Below are 25,793 nucleotides of genomic sequence, written 5' to 3' on the forward strand. Positions count from 1 at the left end.
AGGTTGAGAGGTTGTTTCCCCTGGCTGGAGAGTCTAGAAGAGGGCCTAGAGGGCATAGTCGCAGGACAAGGGGTTGGCCATTTAAGACTGCGATCAGGAGGAATTTCTTCACTCAGAGGGTTGTGAATCTTTGGAATTCTCTACCCCAGAGGACTGTGGATGCTGAGTTGTTGAGGGTATTCCAGGCTGAGATAGATTTTTGGACTCTAGGTGAATCAAGGGATATAGAGATTGGGCAGGAAAGTGGAGTTGAGGTTGAAGATCAGCCATGATCTGATTGAATGGCGAAGCAGGCTCGAGGGGTTGTATGGCCCACTTCTGCTCCTATTTCTTATGTTCTTATGTTCTTCCTCGCCTGTATAACTCAGCACCACACCATGCAAAGCATTTACTTAGTGAGTCACCAGGCTTCATTTTTAAAATGGGGCATTGTTAAAAAAACACACATTTATATAAAAATTGAAAAGATGAGATTTTAGAGGCCGGTTTACTTTCTAGAATGGATTCAGGATAGACTGCTTTGGAATCTCCACTGAAAATTGCTCAAATTGCTCACTGGTATATATTTGACAATGAAGATTAAAAATTTGTTGAACCAGAGTCAGCACTCTCATCCCTGAGTCAGAAGGTTGTGGTTTCAAGCCCCACTTGAATACATAATCTAGGTTGACACTCCAGTGCAGTACCGAAGGAGCATTGCACTGTCTGAGATGCCATTGTTCAGATGAGATGTTAAATGGAGGTCCATCTGCCCTTTCAGGTGGATGTAAAAGATCCCATGGCATATTTTGCAGAAGAGCAGAGGAGTTTTCTGGGTGGCCTGGCCAACATTTATCCTTTGACCAACATCACTAAAACAGATTCAACATCACTAAAACAGATTATGTGATTATTATTACATTGTTGTTTATGGGACTAAATTGGCTGCTGCATTTCCTACATTACGTCAATGACTACACTTCAAAAGTACAAAAGGCTGTAAAGCGCTTTGGGACATCCTGAGGTCGTGAAAGGACTATACAGAGTACAAAAGCAAGGAAGTCATGATGAACCTTTAAAAAACACTGGTTCGGCCACAACTGGAGTATTGTGTCCAATTCTGGGCACCGCACTTTAGGAAGGATGTGAAGGCCTTAAAGAGGTTGCAGAAAAGATTTACTAGAATGGTTCCAGGGATGAAGGACTTCAGTTACGTGGATAGACTGGAGAAGCTGGGATTGTTCTCCTTAGAGCAGAGAAGGTTGAGAGGAGATTTGAAAGAGGTATTCAAAATCATGACACGTCTAGAGAGAGTAGATAGAGAGAAACTGTTCCCATTGGCAGAAGGGTCAAGAACCAGAGGACATAGATTTAAGGTGATTGGCAAAAGAACCAAAGGCGACATGAGGAACAACCTTTTTTATGCAGTGAGTGGTTATAATCTGGAATGCACTGCCTGAGGGGTGGTGGAGGCAGATTCAATCCTGGCTTTCAAAAGGGAATTGGATAAGTACTTGAAAGGAAAAACTTTGCAGGATTATGGGGAAAGGGTGGGGGAGTGGAAATAGCTGGATTGCTCTTGCAGAGAGCCGGCTCTCTGCAAAAGCAATCCAGCTAGTTCCACTTGATGGCTTGATGGGCCGAATGCCCTCCTTCTGTGCTGTAACCATTCTATGATTCTATGATATAAATGCAAATCTTTCTTTCAAAGACCATAAATTCAGTGCAGACATCACTGTGTCACTGATAAGGGCATTGTTCACACCTTTGCTTAGAAATCTGAAATGTCTTGCCAGACACTTTGTCAGATCACAATTTATCATATAAATGAAGGATAGAGTTGGGAATAGCTAATTATTTGGTAAGGGTCTTGAGATGTTATACTCGATACCTCCATGGGTAGTGGTGGGGAGGGGTATATATACAGCATTTAAATATAATTTCTATGATGATACAACAGTTATACCAGAACTTGAAAGAGTCCCCCTGCAGTGTTAATTTTCCATCTGCCTTTGGCCAGATCATTCTTTACTCCCAGCGTCCATTGTGGCTTCATGGAAGGACATCCAGCAATCAGATTTCAGTATTCGATATAGTATTGTGATTGAATATTTTTATTCAATTATATGCGAGGATACTGTATGACAAACCCGTTCAATGTTACTTCATGTTTGACATACTTAGAAGTGACAAAAAGGAGCGAGAGTGACAATATAGTTACTTCAGGTTAATATAGTTACAAGTCAGAGGGGAAGGAGTTTTTATCAGGAAAACATTCAAGAGTTAACGCCACGGCATTTTTGCAGGGATTGGCACTGCAAGTTTGCAAACACTTTTTAAAAATGTAACTTTACATTTTAAACGGAGCATTAATTCTACACATTTTCAGGTTAACCTGCACCAAAGCAAGAGTCACGCTTGTGTATGCAATACATTGAAAGCTGCGAACCGATCAGAATACCTGACACAGGCTGATAGATCGGCTGTGCTGTTGAATTCTATTGACAATGAGGATTACTCTAAGTGTCAAACCCATTTATAGCGGCCGGTAACAATAACAGCAAGCGCGACCCTTGCATTCACAGACATGCACGAGTTGTCTTTGAGATAACTGGAAGTGGTTAGAAAGTGTGTGTGAAACCATCGTGTCCACAAACGGATGAACAGGATTTGACACTGAAATCAGGTGAAAAAGACTGCGTGAGCTGGGGAGAACTGAAACTGGCGAGAGGTGCACCAAATATGAGTGAATTGATTCAGGTTTCGTGCAGCGTGGGAGGCAGGGCTCGGTTTAGAGCGCACTTCAGTGATGGATGCCCCGCTTGTGCTGTATTTTGAGCGTTCGCATTAAGAGGGAGTAAGGAGCAGCGTCCCCCGTCGCTCCCTCCTCCAGTTCTTGCTTCAAAAGAAACCATCTGCCCGGGAGGGTGGATGACAAGAGGTGTGACACGGAGCAAGTTGACTACAGTGGCCATCGAAGTGGGTTGCAACTTGTCCAATTTAAGTCTCTGTCTCCATCTCGCTCTGATGTAATTCAAGTTGCTTGAAAGGTGGGTCTCATCTAAATCTCGGCGATTCCTCGCCCGTGTCCCTCTGGTGCAACTGCAAGCGCATGTCAGCTCTCAGCTCATAGTTTCATCGATTGAGTCAGTGTGCGAGATCCTTCTTGTTGATGTAGACGCCTGGAGGTCGGATGTCTCTGGAGCAGCATCGATCCAGTCCTAATCGCTGTCTCTCCTCCAAGTTATCTGAAAAGATAGTTGCAACCAACAGCTCCGTCGATTCACTCCTCTTGATGCAGTTGCGAGGTGCAGGAAAGGCTGTTCTCCCTCGTTTTCCTCGGCTGGATCTTGCAACAAGCCTGTTGAAAGAAAGCGCTCTTCCCTCTTGAGGCATCTGGAGCATCGCTTCCCCCCCACCCCCACCCCTCCCGCCTCCCCACCCACCCCTTGTCCATGCGAGAGATGAACGCGTACGGATCGCCCTACATGTACATGGCCGGCCCGGTGCCCCAGCCCCGACCCCCTCTCCAAAGGACCCCCAAGTGCGCCCGCTGCCGGAACCACGGCGTCCTGTCCTGGCTCAAGGGTCACAAGCGCTACTGCCGCTTCAAGGACTGTACCTGCGAGAAGTGCATCCTGATCATCGAGAGGCAGCGGGTGATGGCGGCCCAGGTGGCCCTCCGGCGGCAGCAGGCCAACGAGTGCATCGGCAGCCTGATCCCCGACAGCATCCGAGCCGTGCAGGGGATGGCACCCGCTCCCGTCACCGCCGAGCCCCGCCACACTCAACCCAAAGGCGGGGAGGCGGCGCTGCGCTGGGAGCCCGAGCAGCCCGACAGCCTCCAGGATCCCAGGGCCGGTAAGCGATCAGACTCCCAAAATCTTCATTTACTCTTTTTTTTTTTCTCCAGGCACCAGTCGAAACTAATACGATTTTAAAATCGGATTGATTTTTTTTTTCTCTAAACAATTTGATTTATTTTACCTTTGTCAAATTTTGGACAGCACCGACTCAATTCTACCGCAGAAAGAACATTAGAAATAGGATGAATGCAGCAGTGATTGAAGCTACATTGGATGTAGTGGGTTCAGATGTGTGATCTGTAACGGGCTCGGCCGTAGGAATTAACACACAGCAAGCAACTTTACTGAGAAAAAGGATAGATCTTATATTGGTACAACATGTTTTTATTACTAGTTCTGATTGACATATTTACTTCTAAGAATTAAAAAAAATCCCAAAATGATGAAAGAAGTCTCTGTAAGGCTCAGAGAAACGAAATGCTGTGACTTTTTTTTAAGGAAAATAAATTAAAACCTGACTACATATTGGACAGAAAACAGAGGTTTTCTCTCGTTGCATTGTCATTCATTTGCCTAAATTTTTAGTTTGATGTGGTCGCGAACTTTTTTCCACTTAGGCGCCTTTCATTTATAATTTTAAAAATTATCCAGTTACTTATTACGAATAACTCACCAACTGAATTCATTCTATGTTCAAAACTTATACATGATATGAACATTTATGATACATAACTGTGAACGTTTATATGTTCCGGACAGGTTAAATCTTATTGCTCAGCAGTAGATACATTTGATTACAAACCCCTATAGTGTATACTTGAGGTATAGTTGTATAGTTTAATTACATCTGTACAATATCTAAACAGGGACTCAGTCCGAAGTTTTACGAATACAGGCCTGAATTTCCTAGTGGCAAAGGATCCGGAGGCAAAGAATCGCAGAGGATCAGGAGGATTTTTGTAAAGTTCTGTGCTTTACTGTAAATTCACACCCTGTTCAATTCAGACGATTAAAAGAAGCAATGTTTCTCTGGTTGTAGCGATGTTATATCGGCACCTACATTTGTCTCGTCCTCCTTAGACTCCCAGTCAGCTTCCAATCTGCAAACTTCACCGTTTTTATAAATAAGAACTCATTTATTACAACGGTCACCGCTGGAGGATTTTGTTAGAGAAGATTTCTCAAATAACATTGATACTGTACGTTTGTTAGAGAATAACTAAGTATATGGCCTAATCTTTGCCACTTCTTGAGCAGTCCCTTTAATATAAATATATATATATATAAAAATATAAATCCCCATATATTTCATCCGAGTTAATCTTCTATTCTTCTTGCAATTTTTAAAATCACCCTTCTGAAATAATTTCTCCTGAACCCTGCTGCTGACTGGGTTTTATTTTCTGCTCAAATATTTGAATGGCCCGAAATGCTCACCAGGCTTAAGAAGTAGCCTCAAAAAGGACTCCCGGGCCCACTCGAAAACGATCAGTGGAATCAGAGAAATGTGCGATTGAAAACCCGCCAAATTATCTTTAAAATTAGTGCATGTTGAAGATGGGACATTTGTAATAAATCACCTTACCAGGTGAACTCTTTTAATAAAGAATAAAGAAAAACAACAAAAAAATCCACCGACATATTTCACTAGCAGTTCGAGTTTGAACGTAAATACAGTGAATTATTTTAATGCATGATGGTTTGGATATTCTGTTCTCATCTAATTCTGGGACAATAAAGTAAGGGATGTTTTCAAGCCGGTATTAATGTTTGGCTGCAAACTCCTGCACCTCTACATTAGTCTTTATACAATGTTCATTTTTGACAATAACCTATCTTACAAATGGTTAAACTTCGGCCAGCTGTCCAGACAGGCTTAACGCAGTTAGAAAGGTGGGTGAAAACATGGGATTGTGACCTCTTCACCTGGAACCTGGTAAACAACCCACTGACACGGTAACTTTCAAAAATTTGATTCTGCGGAAACAATCGAAATTTTAAAAAGTTAGATTGTTTTATAGAGTAGCTGTTTTAAAAACTCCTACGATATTGGTTACTTAGAAAACAAATACATTTAACGGATGAATAACTTGATGATTTCAAATAAACGGGGTTTTTCTGTATGTCTGTAAATGAACCACATGTGTAGGAAAATCTCCAAGACTCAGGCGAAGTTCTGTTTGCCATCGGAAGAGCCGTATGTACACTGCAAACACCGAGCTTTGCCAGAGTCAAGTGCTGTACACTTGGTCCAACGTGAACTTGGTTTCCATGACCGCACTCCTATAGACGAGGGGAGGCCGTGCGAACTGCAGCCAGAACCGGACACTGAGCCTAACTTGCTTTCGTGAAACACCCAACTATTGCAAAGCACTAAAATACAAAACTCCTCTTTAATATCATTTGAAATTCGACTATAGTTACATCACGGGTGTTTTTATACTAGAATAGATCAGAGTATGACGTAACCATCAGACTCGTAACTATCCCATAGCCGATCAGAGTTGATTTAGACCGAGAGATTTGTAATGGTTGGTACTTTTTAAAAATAGCCTCACAAGCTAGGGTTCGGTGTGTAGTACATGCTAATAGCAGTGCCAGTTGCTGTACATTTGTTCTGGATATGATCATGATGTTAAATTAACCTCTATGCAAATCTTTCAGAACTGTGGAAGGACATTGAAACCAGTCTTTCAGTAAATAATATCACAGCTGTATCATTCAAGTGGAAATATAACCTAATGGGGAGGGTGCACTGAAAATACTGCACTCGTTTCACATTAAATTATTACATTTAATGCTAAATTATTCGTAGAGGTGATGTTTACAGGGTTATTGTACAAATAGTACTTCCAGTTAAAGAGGAAATCTGGTTACGAATATCGGTTTAAAATCAATGGTTAAAAGAATTATAATTAACGCCTTTCTTGGTGTCTATCTTTTTATTAAACTGGGAGTGTTGAGGATATTATTTCGAAACTATAAGTAATGATAGCATAAAGAAAACGGAATTAAAATTGGCTAGTTAACCCAGACTACTTTGTGTCAGCCTTGGCTCAGTGGTATCACTCTGGCCTCTGACTATAGGAGGTTGTGGGTTCAAGTCCCACTCCAGAGACTTGAGCTCATAATCTAGGCTCACGCTTCAGTGCAGTACTGAGGGAGTACTACATTGTCCAGGGTGTCGTCTTTCCGTGGATATAAAAGATCCCATGGCACTATTCGAAGAACAGGGGAGTTCTCCCAGGTGTCCTGGTCAATATTTATCCCTCACTGAAACCTATTATCTGGTTATTATCTCATTGCTGTTTGTGGGACCTTGTGTGCAAATTGGCCCACGCGTTTCTCTACATTACAACAGTAACTACACATCAAAAGTACTTAATTGGCTGTAAAATTCTTACTTCAACCAGTTACTCATTTCAACTGGGTAAAGATTATTGGGCCAATTCCCCATTATGTAATCAACACTCGTTATTTAATTAAACACATTTAAAAAAAACTCTGCAGCAAAATGAGTGTTCTAATTAATCATAATTCTTTTTAAACGATTTATTAATGATTCTCCACAGCGAGACTACCTCTTTAAACACGTTTATTAAGCCCAGTAATAAATTACTTAACCATATTCGTTTATCTGTATATGAAGCTTGGCTTCTTAGCAGAAACGTCATTATATTTCCAGTAAATGCACTGCACACTGGGATAGCGATGTCACAGTTGCTGCTGTTTGTAACCTGTTCTTTTCGCCATTCAGCTCCAGTGTTTTGTTGCGGAAACACATTTAATATACACATGTTAAATATACATTAATCACAAAACGATAACGGAATAAATAAAACGTTTATTCAATACTATCCAAACTGTTGTTGTGCTGTGCGAGTCGCAGGTTATTTTGTTAGATCTTTTTGTGTTTCATTTTTTGTAGCTATTAAAACATATTTAAACGAACATATTCATCGAAATATTTTAGTTCACTAATAAATTTGGTTTATACTAGAGAAAATATAAGGATTAAATAGTTCAGGTGGTGTAGGTTGAGCTGTTGTTTATTTACTGGTTTAATGAATGTTCCTTTCCCCAAGCTGCATCCGTTTAACTATTTGAATTATTAGTTATTTTCTATAATGCTGTGACGATTTTCTTAGTTATTTCAGATATCATTTTACCATAGTGTCTTTACCTCTGCTACTTATACAATTAGATTTGCTTTAACCCATTAGGCAGCTGTTCTTGGGCGTTTTAGTTTTAGGCAAGGTGATAAAATGTGAACATAACAGTAAAAGAGTAAAGTTATTGAAGGTTTCTACAGATCAGACTTCATCTCATTAAAGTGTGATTCCTGTAGTTCATTATTTATATAAACTTATACGGCGAGACATGATACACTTTTTAAATATCTAAATTTCAGATTTATTTGTAATAAATACTATTGTTACTTTGCAATGGAGAATGAATCGAGCTGACAGCGTTCATTGTGGTCTTTAGCTAATAGATGGGAATGTTTTATTTAGCCAAGCAATAATAAAATAAATCTGTGTTCACACCGTCCCCTATTTTGTTGTATTTAAGAAATATTAAACAAACCCTTTCCACAGGGTGAGGGGTTTTGCAGCAATGCGGATTCTTTCTCGGCGGCACAGGATGGAGATCGGAAGCTTGTAGAACATTTAATGGTTGCGCGATTTTGAAAATACAGTTTACTCATACCTGAAATCTTTATACCCAGAACTATCACAAGGGAGGGAATTTAATAAAATAATTCCACAGTCACTGTGTTAAATGATGTATTCTCTTACATTTAAGAGCGAACGGGCGTTGCTTTAAACTGTAGTATATTAAAGTCACACACTATTTAAATAACTGACAATACTCATGGACTGTATTATGTTTAGCAAAAATATATTTAAATTTGCGATTTTCCAGATTCAAACATCTTCTACCACATGTTTGTCTGGGCACGATATTAATAACCGCGGAAAGGATTCTAACTAGTCCAATAGTCAAGAATGTAAAATGGTGCAATGTATGTGTTCCTTGGCCAGCACAAGTGCAGTTTCTAAACTATTAAACACGGCGTTTCCATAAGACGTTACCGTCCAGCCTTGTTCTCATAACATTAATGTAATTGTAAAGGAGCCAGTGTCGTGGATAAAAAACAAAGCGACGATTCTTCGTTAAATTATGTTTCAATGACCGGGCGGGGGAAAGATTTGTAGCAACACAAATTTAATTCGTTACGGAAAACGCACTGCAACTTTTCGAACCTGCTGCAGAATGTTGCATTGCGATTATGAAGAGCTTTTTTTAGAAGTTTAAAATGTTGATTTATAGATACATAAATAAGATGTGTACATTGATTATGGTTTGACGCTAGCTATTGGGATGGGGGATTTATTGATGGTTCCAGAAAGCACTTTATTTAAAAAAGAAACACTGCCGCGATTAAAGCTGGCAGATTTTAACACCTCAACGTGAGAATAGATGAGACGATTGGCCCCGTATTGGATTTGAACAGATGATTAATAATCGCGCTTTAATGCAAGACTCTTAACAAATTACAGCAATCAGACGAGAGCAGAGTCAATCGAAATGGGACAACAATAACTTCTTCAAAAAAGGTCAAACAACACTGAAATGTTACCAGGCAACAGACGATCTGTTTGGAAATACAATCACATCTGCATTGATGTAGTGCGCTTTGCCATCCAGTCAGCACTTCTCCTAACTGCTTTCCAGAGAGAGGGAGAGGAGTTAATCGTCATCAATCATAACGGCTCTGGCATTTTCGACACTAAATGTTGCATTTCTCCATGGAAATTCAAGGTCATAGGGACTGTTCCGAGCACACCTTTATCCTGATTTAAAGGCAGTGTCTCTTTTTGTTAAAGATTGCCAAAAAAACATATTCTTCACATCTCCCGCTCCCAAACATTACTGAGCCTCCCTTTGGTTCTGCCTGTCAGTCTCCCTCTCTCGTACCCAAACAATACCCAATTAAGTTCTATTTTGTTTTAAAGGATTTTTTTCCATACATTTACACTTTGAAAAACGGTATATATTTGTAGAAGGAAATAAAATCGTCTCACTTGGACCCGGGAAATTCTGCTTGCATTGATTTTAAAAACAAAATCATAACCTGTAAGTGGTTTTGATTATTTTTTCAAACGGCATAACTATATCAGACATATTTCTAATTACATTTAAATAATGTTTTGTGTAAAATTGTAGTTTAAAACACATGTAAATACTGCTCCAAATGTAACAAGCTTATCACTTTAAACACAATTGCTGCCTCACTTGTATTCGTGTTTATGACACCAATAGCACTAAAAGTGTAAATGCTGGAAACGTATACTAAGCCGAACAGCATCTGAATGAGAAAAATGGGCTAAGGTAACCTTCATCCGAAACTCGATCAACATGCAGTACATTTCTAGCATTTTCTGTTTCTATTTCAGATTTCCAGTATTAGTGCCTTTTCTTTATAGCTCAGTGGTAAATTTGTTACCATCATAAACTTGTCCTGAAATAGACGAGCTATTTTTTAAACTACATTCAATTTTGAGATTAAGTCGATTGAACCAAATTTATTACAAAATTAGAAAAAATGATGCGTTGAAATTAGAAACAACACAAAAAGACCAAACAAGGAGAATTCACAGCAAAACCAGCAATAATGAAAAACTCAATAAATAATTTTAATAAAGCCTAATGTAGATAAATGCTGGACAAAAAACAAATCATTAACACAATTCCCAAAATGAAAACCAAAAATAAAGATTAAAACAGGCAGTGTAAAACATGTAATATCAATTATCCCTGCAATATCTCCCTCCTCAAACAATTCAGTGGAAAATGATGTTATATAAGGGAACTAATTCAAGGAAACGTAGTGCTCAGCAAGGAAGAAATTTGTGAGCGGTCTCAGTTTCAGTCACAATTCTCACAGAGGCAATCAGAATGTTCCTCCAAGGTATAAAATCACAGAGAGAAATAAAAATGAAATGAATATGTGGGCTCTTGGTTTCACTGCTTTGATCATAACACAGAACTTGTACATTCCTATACCATTTTCATCAGTGCATTGAATATACACTTGAGCAAACTCCTTTCTCTACTTCAAAAAATCTGTTTCATTTTGTGGACTTGTAGTTATTTTCAAAAGGAAGGGCCACCATCTGTTTGAAAACAGACTCTTTTCTGAATTCAATTTTCATTTTATACTTGAAAACATTTTCAGACACGGCTACATTGAAATCCTAGTTAAACACATAAAACTGATTATTATAATTTCTCAGGAGTATCCATTAACTAAAACCATAAGTCTCTCAGCCAACGAAGAAATGACTGGATCATATGATCTGACCCAGAGCGATGCATTCCCATGGCGACTCTCACTTGTTAAGGTAAAAATAAAATAATGTTAATTTATCCAAATTTTATAATGATACATATGGGCACTTAACTTTCTGATCAACGGTGCCCTCCGTGACCCCATCTTGCACAATGGGACTACTCGGTTAACAGCTCGTTATTCTACTCTAGACTATAAGAAGGAGCCCTACAGAGATTCAGGACAGAGATGAATACCTCCATGAACCAACATTAAATTGTATTGGGTGGTAGTTTATTAAAGTCTGGCAATTTGATTAAATGGCCAACAAATGCTAACTTCAGGTAGAATTCCTTGTTCTAATGTTAGATTCTAAATTCAGATTCCAGGTTTGGTGCTATTAGTTGTTAACAAATACAACATATTTTCATACCATTTTTCTTTTACACAAAAGTGCATCATCTCAATGCCCATGGCTCAATAATTGTATTGTGTAGGTGGCCATTATTCTTTATAATCAGAACCATTGGTTTGTAGTTTTCACAGAAAAATGAACAATTGTGCAATGAAATCCCTAAAAACCTCAGAATCCCATGTAACAAAAGTGATATTTAACTTATCCGGCACAAACCAATGTCCTTGACTACAATATACTAGTGAATCACCCATGGCATAGCTTATCATAAGTTGAAAGATGCATTGTTTATAATGAGAATCTGCTAAGCCTATATGCAACCACCCTTTCCACACCCAGTAGAGCTGGTGGCAACCCAATCCCTCCCAACATGGTATCTTTCTTTCCTATCCCTCAACAGACTCTCTCTCCCCCTCCTTCAATGGTATTCACCCTTCAACAGATTCTCTCTCCATTTCCTACATGTCCCCATCTTAAAAAGTTGTTCTTTTTCTCTACCCCTCCACATAAGGTCTCGCTCTCTTTTCTCTCACCCCAACAGGATGTCTCTTTACCTCCAACTCCCCTGAGTTAGATCCCCTAGAAGATCTCTCTCTCTCTATTGCCCCTCCCCTAACAGTATCTGGTTGGTCATCTCTCTCTTCCTGTTCACCAGCCTAAACTGTTGATGAAATCAGCGTTGCTAGACTTTCTGGTACTTTGTAGCCCAAGGTCCATTAAAATCCAACCCAATAGTTCAGTATATTTCGTTTCAACCAGCACAAAAGTAGTCAGAGGTGGCTGAGAACTGTGCCACCAATGATGGGGCAAAATGAGGCGAGATGCACAGATGGATGGAGTCAGGAATTGAACATTTGGGAGGTGATGCAATGTTTGAGAAGATTGTGGAGCTAGGGTGTGGCAAGGCTATGAAGTGATTGATAGCTGAGGATATGAGGATTTTAAATTGATATCTGAGTTAGACAGATAAAGCAGATTATTATAATTCATTATGGTGGCATTAAACAATCAGGAGAATCCTTTAACCAAAGCCAGAGGTTCCTCTCAACCAGCAGGGAAATGAATGGAACACACAGTCTTAACCAGAGTGTTGCATTTCCAAGGCAGCTCTCACTACAGTGTTCAATGTTTTAAAGGCTGTCCATAGGAAAAACAAACCTAAAATTTTCTTCATTACACAATTCTTTCACAAAATTTAACGACTTAAAAGAAACAATGTTAATTTATCTGCTATCATGTCTCTGCTGAGTCATAACTTTCTTCAGCTCAATATTGCTGAGGTGGAAGTTATGGACAGGATGTGGCATTTAAAGTTTAAATCAGGGTGAACAGAAAACTAATGTTAATGGTCTGGTTCAGCTTGGGAGAGTGGTCAGGGAAAGAGATGGAGTAGTAACAATGGAAAAGAGCTTATGCCAGGGGCTGAAGGTGATGGGTGATGGGTGATGGCCAGTGTAAGTCAGTGGAGGTGGAAGTAAGCTGTCTTAGTGATAGATAGAAAGTAGGGTTTAAAGCTCAATTCATGGTTGAACAGAAGCCAAGACCACAAATGATCTGGTTCAGCCTGAGAGAGTGGCTGGGGAGGGAGGTGTTGTTAAGGACAATAGAATAGAATTTGTGGTGGGGGTGAAGACAATGACTTCAGTCTTCCCGACGTTGAACTGGATGAATTTGCGACTCATCCAAGGCTTGATATGACAAGCAGTCTGACAATATGGAGGTAGGTGGAACTGGGTATCATCAGCATATATATGAAAGCTGGCCCAATGCCAGTGGATGATGTTGCCAAGGGACAGCATGGATATGAGGAGGAAGAGGGAGCTAAGAATAGATCCTTGGGGGACTCCAGAAGTGATGGTGCAAGGAAGGGAACAGAAGCCATTGCTGAGATTCACTAGGTAGGAATAGAACCACGGAAGGGTCCCTGAACAATGGTCCCAGTGAGTGGCAGGGAATGCCATGCTGTGGCTCCTGAGAATTGCAGTCATTTACATTTGAGACTGAGTCCTGTGCATGCACGTCTATTTGTTTGCATGAGAAATTATATTACACTTTTGAATATGAGAAATCAGCTGGCTGAATAGGAAACATGAAGTACGAGGGGAATGTGCAACCAGGATATTTAGAAGCCTGACAGGGTTCTTCATGCTGTTTAAGGAAGGGGGAGTTCTTGAAGCCAAGTTAATGGATAAATTGCTGATTTTTAAAAATATATGTATATATATATAACGTGATAATTTTACTTTTAGTGATGTAGAGTGGAATAAGGAAGGAATTGTCATGGCCACTGTGTTGTCGAGAATTTTTGTTAGTGGAATGTGATGGGGGAGGGGGAGATATTGAAATGGAAGAAAGATTTTGCAAAATATGATTGGTGCATTACAATACTGTAGTAGATGAGAAAAACACAAAGACTTAAACACTTAACCAATGAGGATGAAGAAAATTGACTAATAACATGACATTTATAATGTAAACAACAAATTTGATGCAAACAACAGACATGACAGACACAAACAATTTTAGCATAAAGATAACAGGTAATATTTATTGTTTTTATTTTATTAATAAAGCTTGTTTGATTTCCTGTTTTTTTGCAGCATTGTTCTTTTGCTGTTGGGAAATGATGTTTGTGAATGATGTAGGTGCAGTGTAATACACACAAAGTGATGTTGGACATGACTGCTACCATGTTTATACCCGTCTTTTATGGTGGCAGAATATATACAAATCTAACATGTAGCTATTGTTATAATTAAACTATGGATTTAGAAGGGGAAGATCTTGCCTGATAAATCGCCTTGTCTTCTTTGAGTCCGTTACAAATGAAGCAGATGGTGGAATTCCCTATGATATAGTTTACCTGGACTTTCAGAAAGCTTTTGTCAAAGTTCCATATAAAAATCTTCAAAGTCAACTATAACCACAGGGTAGAATGTGCAACCGGATGAAAATTAGTTAAAATTGGAGTACTAGTTAGAGGGGTAATGATAGTCTGGAATGGGGTGTTGACTGGAGTCCCTGGTCATTACTTGGACATCTGTTGAGTCTATTCTGCATTAATGACCAGGATATTAAAAATAAATGTAAACTTGTCACATTGTTAATGGCACCAAAATAGGGAGTTCAGTATTCAGCATAAGATTGAGGTTGACAATGCAACTGAGTAAAGAAATCACAAATGTAACTTAACAATGTACGCTTGGATTTTTCCACATGGATTCTCCTGAGGTCCCAGTGTACCTTCAGTGGAAGATCAGTGGAATCCCCAGGCAAATGGCATAAATAGCTAAAATGGCCATTTCTCCAGGGGTTCTGCCAATCTTCTGATGAAGTTACAGTGGAATATCACGAAAACCTGATGGAAATTCTATCCCATAAAGTATTGCACATTGGTCAAAAACATCTTCCATAAATACACAACGAATGGGATTTAACTGGAAGAGGGAATCTTGGAAAAAGGACCTGTGAATGATAGCACTTTTGATGGTGAAGCTTTTGAAAAAGCAAATAGAGCAGTACCACTCTCTGGTGGTTTATCTGGGGCTGTGCAATCCACTGGTCAGATCACACTTGGAGTATTGTGTTCAATTCTAATCAGTATCCTGGATGAAATATTTGAATATAGGAAAGGAGTATAGGAGAGGAGGCAGAGAACAATAACAAATCTAATCCCGATGTAAACGAAATGAGATCACATTAGTGAAGTCTAAGCTGTACAGTCCAGAAAGAAGATGGTTAAGAGGGGACCTCATTGAAGTGTACAAAATATTAAATGGAATAGATAGGTTTAAACTCAGAAGATTACTTCAAATTAAACCAAGAAAGTATAACAGGGACATAAATCTAAGTTAGTGAGAAATAATTTTAAAGAGGTATTAGGAAAAATTTCTTTGTTTAAAGAGTGATAAATATTTGGAACAATCTACCAATAGTTTAGTACCATCCTCATCACTTACACCATCTGCGCTTATCATGGACAGCCACCTGTATCAGGCAGATGGCGCTAATCATTTGTCATCACGATAGGAGTCAGTTACAAAGGCACCTTATAAAATGTATTCAGCGCACCAGTTATTTCAGTATTTGCTGATTTCAGTCAAAGTCAGATCTTCAAGCGCTGTTCGCACAGTCAACAACTACGGGAGGCAGTCAGAAAGTGGAGACTTTGGGCAGCTTCAAACAACTGTTTGCACTTTTACCTTCCACCACGTATAGCGGACAAATCGCATTAGCACAAACGTGCCTGCTATATGCAGTGTGGACCGTTCAGGCCAGTAGGGATATTCAAAATGAAAGTGAATGCTATAGTGGGAGAGTTAGGATATTAAGGGAATGAGTTCTGATAGGCTTTTCTTGTCCTTGACTTTTTTATATAAAATATATTGTATCTATGATATTAATAAAAACTTACATGAAAGATTGTAGAGGAGATAATATTGAAATTGATGATACAACACGTCAGATGTTACTTGGGACTGGCTGTTAAAGCCAATATTGTCAAACTGAGTGGTAATTGACATATGTTGACAAGGGCTTGTGTGGTCCATTGGTTGGGTATTATATTTTCAACCAGAGAGTCCTTGATTTGAATTTCATCACTGTCAAAAAGTTCCTGGACCAGTAGTTGTAAGCAAAGATTTAAATGGGCTCCAATCTACCTAGCTGCTAAATGAGTATAACATTACTGAGAAGTAAATGAGAGTCCTCTGCAAACAGATTGCCCTGTCCACAGGAAAGGCACACTTACCCTCAAGGCCTGCTTTAAAAATAAGGGTTGGTTGTGGGTAACTTTCTTTGGCATGTTGAGATCATCAAATAGATGTTACATTAACAACTCCAATTGTCCCAGCAAAGTATATAATATTGGATCAAGTATTTTTCCCCAAATAATTATCTCAGGATGCATTTACAATGCACTTTGTGTGAAGTAATTTTCGGTTTGCACCAAACCTGAACTGACAGTGTAAACCTGGGATCAGGGCTTGATGGAGTATATATCTGATGCAGTGCTAAACCTGGTTTACAAATTTTGTCAACATGTGGTACAAAATACTATGTGGTACATAGTAATTTCCTACATTACATAAGTGACTACACTTCAAAACGTTCCTCATTGGCTGTAAAGCGCTTTGGACGCCCTGAGGTTGTGAAAAGTGCTATATAAATGCAAGTCTTTCATTTTAGCTCTCAGTTTGATAACACTGGCTTGAACAGGTAGTCCTAAGTAACATCTGACATGTTATATCATTAATTTCAACATCATGGGGCAGATTTTCATCTTCACTGCCTGTGCGGTAATCTGGCAGAGCAGATCGCATGCCCCTTATAGAACCCAACCAATTATCATTCCATAGATTTCAATAGAAATTCAGGCAGGGTCTATAACAGGCAGGCGATTCGCTCTGCCAAGTTACCACCCAGGCAATGAAGCCGTCTGCAATCGTTATGTAGGTTAGTATTTATATCAAAGGGATACCATTGGACTACCTGGACGCTTTGTAAATCTATCTGACCTTAACTGCAATATTTAGAGAGCAGGGATTCTCTCATCCTCAGACTCTAAACATTTCAAATTCTAGTTTTTGAGAGACAGCTCTGGGTCCGGGCATGTGCAACGCTCTCTCACAAATAGGGCAGTTAAAGCTCCAGCCAGGCAGGAGCCAGCAGTGTAAACAAACTTCCAGCTGGCTGGAACCTGAACTGTAGCTGTTGGTCTCAAACCAGTAGCTGCAGTGTAAGTGCAGCCTCTGTCACTTTTATTCAGCCAGGCCCTTAGACTTCAAAATTGAAAATGACTTTACAGACTACAATGAATATTTGTAATAGCTACAGTGTGGGAACAGAAGGCTTTGTATATTGAAGTAGAAGATTTCTAGCTGTTTATAGGTACATTTATACTGCACGCTTAGAGTTGGTGTGAAGCAATTTCCACTTTGCAACAATACTAAACTTACAGTGTATATCTAAGCCCCGATTTTAAGCTGGGTCAAGAGTGCGCCATGCGGGGGATGGAGCAAGAGGGAAGCGCCCACAACGGCCACAGCGTGAGGCCGGGGCAATTTTTACTCCCAGGCATCAGTTAAATGTCCCAATGCTGACTTGCTTCCCAACCTTTGAGTTATCCGCAATCATTTACACTGGTTTAAGATTCAATGCGCCCAGATCAGGCCCACAAAACTGGCCATGCCCCCAAGCCGAAATTGCGAGATTCCGCCGATTCCGCTGGTTTGGGAAGGCTCTTCAAATTGTGCAAATTTTCTTAGGCGCGCAGGCACTAGTAGGCGTGTTTTCAAAGTTTATACATATCAAAAAATATTTAATTTACTAAATCTGACTAATATACACCAATGAAACTAATAAATGGTTCGGTATAAAGTCATTTTCAGTGATTCAGGCTGCTCACAGGTGGAGGACTGGACACTCGTATTAAAAATGTTTATTTTTTGTGATAAACCCATTTTCAGCTGTATTAATAAAACTGCACCAGGTTACAACTCTTAAGAACATCAATGAAGATTTTTAATGCAAAGGAAAGAAACAATTACATTCTGTTACACTGTCTGATTGTGCTGGTTCATGGAAGATTTTATGTTTGTGATTATGCAAATGAATTTTATCAGAAACTTGAACTGTAACCAAACCAGCGCAATTTTGGGTGCAATTTCCTGATTGCGCCCAAAACAGAAACTCTATCCCAAGCTGTCCAGATTTTTACTCTATTATTTCACAGCTAAGGACTGTCTCATGGGTTTCATAGATTTACCCAATAACCATTAGGGTCCAAAAAATACGCAAAGGTGTGATCCTGGCAGTTATATAAGGAATGCCGTGGAATTTCATTGCTGATCCCACCAAAATTAATGGGGTCAGGAGGAGGGACCTCCAGGCCTTTGGCTGTTTGAGGGTGAATCTGCGATTATTCCCCCTGAAGACGGTGGAAATTAAGCCGGCCAGCCAGGGTGAAGAGGGAGGTACTTTAACTGGTTAAAAAAAATTCAGTCCCCCCCCCACCCTTCATCTTTAAGTGGACTCCATTTCCTCTGGTTTTGGCCAGACACAGCTGATGAAATCAGGCTGATGCTAAGCTGGATCCCAGCTGTGGATCAGAATGCAGGAACTCTCAACTTAGGTAGCAACTGCCCTTGGCCTCTGGCCCCGCCCCCTTACATTGATGACCTTGTAGGGGCAGGTGGAGGCTTCACCCCACCAGACCATCCTGGAAACTCTGCCTTAAGACTAAAACCTGGTGTATCCGGGTTCCGCTTCTGTTTGGGGCCGTCTGGCGGACTCTTGCTGAACTTGTGGTGTGTTTCCGCTAGACCGACTGAGTAATTTCAGGGCCTAGATTAGTTTAATGATCAGCGTACTCTACAACTGGCTTTATTTAATGAAAAAGTAAACCATTGGAATTGTGGAATTAGAAAATAAACATGAACTAATTTCTGAAGAAAGGAAAATTTGCTTCCAACTTTGAATCAGTAGCTTGCCATATCAACTCAACCCAGCCTGGTAGTAAGTTTATAGAAATTTGAACTAATTGTTTATTCTAGTACAACTTATCTAATCACTTGGTGTAATCAAAAATATAACTGCCTGATCGAATATTTGAAATCTATAAGCCAGATTTTCCACTACCTAGCCAAATATTACATGATATATATCAATGCGAGAAACAACAAATGTTTTTCAATATTCTGTACAACATTTCAAAGCATAAATAGACGTAACAGTCCCTTAACAAGTTCAATAACTCCTTGGTAGAATGGTCTTTGTGGTCTCCTGGACTAGTTTCGATCGCCTTGGGGGAGATTACTAGACTGATGGTGGGCAGGTGGGTAGGTGAGCTGGTGGGTATGGGTGCCAAATTTTGATGCTACCAGCGTGGTGGTTGTGTGGGGCAGGCTTGATGGATCATCTGGTCTTTTTCTGCCTGTTGATTTTGTATGTTTGTATTTTATTGTTAAAAGTGGTACATTAGCTTTAGTAGTTCTAAATGTTAGGTCCTATTTTGAAAGGAGAAAAAATACAGAGCCATAGGGGATCTGGATAATGCTGAGCATGAATCCACTTTTAGAGCTTGATACTGCAGTAAAGCTATGAATTAAAATATTTGCTTCCTTGCAAAACTCAGGGTGTGAGTAACAGTCCTATACAACTTTACTTTACAGTAGTTTTAGTACATTTCTGCTCATATTACGATAGTTTTTTGATCCTCAGTTACATAATATATGTAGACACGTGTATATGGAAGCACAATCAATGTTAATTTTGTTCAATAATTCAAAACAAAATAGCTCCTCTTTCTTGGTAAAAAGCTGAGAATGTAGAAAGCATAATTAATTAAAATGGGAAAGAGAACAATCTCATGGGGTTGGGGTAAGAAGTATTTTCTTCGCATTTTTATCGTTCCTACCGTACCTGTGATGAAGTGCCTGGTCTCCATTTGGGGGACAGATGAAGTCAATAACTCAACATGGGGGATAATTTCCTCTGTTCCTTCCTTGAATTCACCAATTTTACCAATCCCATAGCCTCATCGATAAATTATTAGCAAAAAGGTAAGTGTACACGGAATAGATGCACTGGCTTAAGACCCAGTATGTCACATTGTTGCAAAAACACGTCTTTATAACAAAAGCAGCTCAGACAAACAAAAACAACTACAATCAGAATATTTCAGTGCACTGTAATTATTTTAAGCATGTGGCTGGCTTCTTGGCAATTTATTGCTTTAGTGCTTAGCAGACCATAGGGTTCATTATCAAGCTTAGAATTCTGATACAGTCCTTAAGGTGTTTATCATCAGGTCCATCTTTCTCTCTTTTTTTTCTTAGATATAAGTGAGGAACGTTTAGACGACCAGATTGGAGATGAGACCACAGAAACATACAGTGACAAAGAGTCAGGACAAACAAATTCCCCAGACCTGACCAAAGGCAAGAGCTGCTACACAGCTGAAAGCCCTGAAATGCCAGTGGTTGATGAAGAACGGTTCCCAATTGAGAAGAGTGGCAACACCTTGGAAACAGTACCAGAAAGCTCCAAATTTAATCTGGATCAAAGCCAACTACTGATGGAGGGTCTGTCAGGAACTGTGTCCGTTCCTTTTTCTTTAAAAGGTAACAGACCTCCCATTGAAGTGTTGAAGAAGATCTTCCCAAATCACAAACCTACAGTTCTTGAGCTAATTTTGAAAGGTTCTGGGGGTGACCTTGTTGGCGCCATTGAAATCCTTCTGTCAAGTCGCTCTGCATTGGCTTCAGAGAGATCTACAGAAGCCCCCGATGTCCTCTCTGTATCTTCCAATGGACAGGCTTTTTTTGAACATGCTTTTGGCTCCTACCCTGTTGCCTCCTCCAAGTGGTCTGTTGGGTCAGCCTTCAGGGTCCCAGATTCCTTGAGGCTCTCCAGCGATCCTGGCAATGTCATGTCAAGCCCACTGGCCATGCCATTACAGCACCCATTTCCTCAACCTCCTCGTTACCCACTGGTCCTGAGGAACACCTTGAGCAGAAACCAGGCAAGCCCATTTATATCAAACGATGTTGCTCTATGGAACACCATGACACTCCAGCAGCAGTATCAGCTTAGATCCCAGTATCTCACCCCTTTTGCAAATACCTCAGCTGGCATCTTTCGCAGTTCACCTGTCCTTCCTTCTCATCCTACCAATGATCCCAGGCTTTCAATTGCTGATGAGGGCTGTTCGATGGTGACCAAACAACCAATTTATACAGAGGAGGACTATGATGAAAGATCTGATTCTGCAGACTCTAGAACATTGAACTCATCCTCTTAAATGATATGTAGTTGATGCTCACCAAATAGAATATAAAAAGGAAAATACTTGAATGTAGTAACAAGGACTCCAAGTAGATACTCCATCCATTACTTAATATCCCTAACCGGGCATAGCCAAAGGATGATAATATATAGTTATCCAGTTTATATTGTCATGATTAGATGTGTTAGTTTAAGAATATGTATAACTGGTAGCTATACTTCCTAATGCATGTAATATGCTGTGATCATGACTGCAAACAAAAAAAATACTAGGCACTTGAACAGGTACCTGTAGCACGCCCAAAGTTTTAAGTGCAAATAAATGAAAATGATGTACATATTCAGTTGCACAAAATGTCATTCACATTGCCTGATGGATTCATTCATTACATTTAGCACAAGTCAGGTACACATTTTAAGCAGTGTAATAGGTCTCATATAACCCTCATTTAGAATAAGAAGGGCATATTCAAGATGTTTGCATATTAAGGAGGTGGATGAACAAAACACAATATTTAGGATATTAAAACTTTATTTAACTAATATATGCCTGGAACTGCCTAACCACATTCAGTAGAATATAAATAATGAGGATAAAGATACAGATCAAAAGGTACTTTGGATAGTATTGGGTATTAGGATATATTTAGTTTTGCTCTAAAATATTCTGCAATCTCACCGTTCTACTTCCGGAAGAAAAAAACCCAATTTGTTTCAGGATTTAAATCTAAATTGGTTTGATGATTATAGCTTAACAAATATGTACCATTACTTGGAGAGCTTAAAACAATGGGAAACAAGTATTTCTACAAAAGTGGAATAGGTTCAGTCAAATAATTAGACTACACTTGTAGACTTAAACTATTTACTGACTGAGCTCTAGATTAGCAGCCGCTGATGTTTCTCTGTGCAGAAAGGACAACACGGACTGCGATAACTCAATCGGGAATCATTATTAAATAAATATTTACCGACCCTGTATTTGTACAGTTATTTTCGTTTTTGACATACTTTTTAATTAGACATGTATATTATACAAAAAACTCACAAAAGAACATATAAACATATATCAACTATGCAAAAAAATATATTAACGGTAGTATTATATAGTTTGGTTTAGCAGGGAATAACGCACATTTACAGATGGAGCAAGGTACTCACCATTAGTACAATGTCAGATTCACAAGGTGAAAAGGATGGGCTAACATGAAACACCTGCAATAAAAATAGAACGCTCAGCAGGTCAGACAGCATCTATGGAGCGAGAAACAGAGTTAACGTTTCAAGTCGATGGCCTTTCATCATGAAACACCTGGATATTTGCTCCGTAAGACAGAGACAGGGTAGATGTCTGAAAGATCCAATAATAACTCAGCCAAGATTAATGGGCAGTGACAGGCAGTTCCAGTCTCTCAAGGGGATTTGGGAGCCGCCATAGAAAAGGAGGGGAAAGGGGAAGGATGAACCCCAAATTTATTGATACTGACAGATGTATTTTGTTTGCAATGATTTGGAGATTTAAATATTAGAGTTAAAAAAACTGTCATTTATTTTGGTCTTTCAAAACTATGTTCAGTGACAAATGTAACACAGGTGCAACAGAAGCCCGCGGCATATGATCTGTGACATGCCAAAGGAATGACATCAAACTACAAGTGTTAACAGAATCCACCATCAATATCCAAAACACTTTACAAAGAGGAACCAGATACAGGGCGAAGGTTTGGGGGTGGAGTGTTGGGGGGGCGGGGTGGTGTTGGGGAGAGGGTTAGTTGTGATTACTGAAGGTGTAATCAAAGAGATAGTTTTTGAGGAGGGTTTTCAAGAGATGTGGTCCTAGAAATTCGTTGATGCTGCACCCGCTTTACAGGCATAAAGTGGGCGCCTACACATCCAACATGGTGGACAGTGCGTGTGCGTTCATTCCACGATGGAGGCATGCAGCCCTCCATATTGGTAAAAGATGAAGTATAGATGTCCAGGGCCCATGCCTGAACCAGGCATTAGGCCTTTTGTATATGCAAATAGGGGAAAGAGTCACCTTCTGTGAACCAGGTTTTAGTTAGGCCCATGATATCGATGAACTCATCCAGGATGAGATCATGGATGGGTAAGGTTTTGTTTACAGGAAATGGATGTTTTTTAGGGAAATACAGAAAGGACAAGTAGGAGATCCACATAAGCGATTGGGCAGGAGTGGTGGGGCAGATGGAGTGGAAAGAGGAGTGGGAAGGAGGCTGGAGAGATTTATCCTTAGATACTGAAGTGGACAAGTTGTGTATTGAGAGGAGATGAGGCAGTTTGCATTGCTACTCTGGGAGAACAAAAGAATCATGGAATTTTACAGTACAGAAGAAAAATTTGGCCCATCACACCTGCACCTGGTCTCTGAAAGATATATCTACTACGTTTCTCTGCCCTTTCCCCATACCTTTTTAATTTTTCTTTTTCAAATATTTATCCACTTACTTTTTAAAAGTTGTTATGGATTCTGCTTCAACCTTTGTTTCTGATAGTGCATTCTCGGTCTTAACAACTCTTTGCATTAAAAAATCTCCTAATCTGTCCCCTCGTTGTTATGGTGATAATTGTAAACTTATGCCCTCTAGTTGTTCAGCATCCAATGGAAATAATTTGATCCTATCTACCTTATCAAAATTCCTCACAATTTTGAATACATCCATCACATCTCCCCTTAACCTTCTCTATTCTAGTGAAAAGAGACCCAATTTGTCTAGTCTCTACTCAGAACTGACGCCTCTTATCCTTGGTATCATCATAGTAAATCTCTGCTTTATTCTCTCCCTGGCCTTAAATATCCTTCCTAAAGTAGGTCACCCCAAAACAGGATAGAATGGCCCAAAAAAACCCACAGATCTCACTCTGCCCTGTATCAATGGTAGAACTTCTTCCACGCTGCACAATTATGCATCTGACCCTGTTGAAAACCCCAAGGTCATGCAATTTACATACAATGGGCAGGCACCCTCATCAGTATTGAAATAGTTAGAGAGAACCTGCTGGGGGAGGTAAAAATTGCACCATTGACAAGTTGCTGTAGACCAGCAGAAGAAAGTAGATAGAAGCACAGATCAGTCCCATTCCACAAATGGTGCTGTCCTTACCAGCCTTATTAACTTTCAACAATCTTGTGGGCCCCACTTCTGCTTCCTTTAAAACAACGCACCTTGCTTCTTCCAGGCGTACAGTACACCGGGTGCACCAGAGGCAGAACTGCAGGAATTCTGGTATGTTACGATATCCCGCCAGTCCCACCACTACTATGATATCAGGTTGAAAAGGGGTCCTACCACCCTCAGCAAACCCGCGTTCTGTTCAAATGGGACGGAGAGTCCCACAGTTCCCAAACTAGAATTTGCTTCCACCCGCCAGATTTATGTCCCAGATGCCCCACAAACAGGGCCAATATTCGAACTGCAGCTTAATCAATGATTTGTATTGGTTTAGCATTGTCTCTTTGCTTTTGTACTCTATGCCCCTATTTATAAAAGCTAAAATCCAATATGCTTTTGCTACAACTTTATGAACCTGTCCTCTCACTTTTAAAGATTTGTGTATCTACACCCATAAGTCTCATTGCTCTTTTACTCCTTTGAAATTGTTACTATTTAGTGTGCATTTCCTTTCCTCATTCTTCCTCCCAAAATGTATCAATTCACATATCTCCATATTAACTTTCATCCAACACCTGTCTGTACAATCTGCTAACCTATTTCCTCCTGAAGCCACTTATAGTTAACCATGCTCCCTACTTTTGTGTTGTCTGCAAATTTTGATATTGTATCCCTATAACTGAGTTCAGATCATTTTTGTTAAGAAGAGCAATGATCGCACACTGATCCAGGGGTAGAAATGAGACTTTGTCGTGCTCCTCCTGGCTCCACAGCCCTCCTGAAGTCCGCTGCCGACCCACGATCGGCCCTCCTCCTACTGTCCTCCCCTCACCCTGAGACTCACCTGAGGGCCGCTGCCAGCGAGGCAGGTGGGCAGAAATTTGAGTCACCAGTTGGATGAGCTGCCTATGGAGACACGAGAGGCACTAGCAGCTGCTTCAGATAATTTAGATGAGGCTCAAGGCCCAATCTTGGGCTGGCCTCGGGCCTCCTGTTTCGGCCGTGTGTTGTGGCCGCATCGCTGCCTTTGCGCCCAAAATTCGGGTGCTGACAAATTTCCACCACCCCCTCCCCCCACAGTGTTTACACTCTTTCAGGTCAAAAAAATGTCCATTGACGACAAATCTCTGTTTTCCATTCTATAGCCAACTTCCTATCTATGCCTTTAATACCATGCGGCTTGATTTTATCAACAAACCTCCTATGGGGCATTTTATCAAACTCCTTTTGAAAATTTGTATCCAGTCCACTGATAATTTGAAGTTCTTTTTCGTGCCTTAAAAATTTGAATTATCCAATAATTTAAATTAAGCAATGTAAATAACACCGCAAGTTGG

The 25,793-nt window shown here is 39.9% G+C and overlaps 1 protein-coding gene across 2 annotated transcripts; it reads left to right on the forward strand.

Moving 5' to 3' along the window:
• The first annotated feature begins 3,443 nt into the window (after positions 1-3,443).
• Positions 3,444-21,660, forward strand: dmrt3a (doublesex and mab-3 related transcription factor 3a). Of its 2 annotated transcripts, XM_067982232.1 has the most exons (3): positions 3,444-3,840; positions 14,555-14,560; positions 20,374-21,660. In XM_067982232.1, the coding sequence occupies exons 1-3, from the start codon at positions 3,444-3,446 to the stop codon at positions 21,336-21,338; spliced, it is 1,368 nt and encodes a 455-aa protein (XP_067838333.1). In that variant the 3' UTR covers positions 21,339-21,660. The 2 variants fall into 2 exon arrangements, with proteins under 2 accessions (XP_067838333.1, XP_067838335.1); XM_067982234.1 differs by lacking the exon at positions 14,555-14,560 and having other exon boundaries at positions 20,395-21,660.
• The last annotated feature ends 4,133 nt before the right edge of the window (positions 21,661-25,793 follow it).

Source organism: Heptranchias perlo, chromosome 4 (genome assembly GCF_035084215.1).
Source record: "Heptranchias perlo isolate sHepPer1 chromosome 4, sHepPer1.hap1, whole genome shotgun sequence".
NCBI lineage: Eukaryota > Metazoa > Chordata > Chondrichthyes > Hexanchiformes > Hexanchidae > Heptranchias > Heptranchias perlo.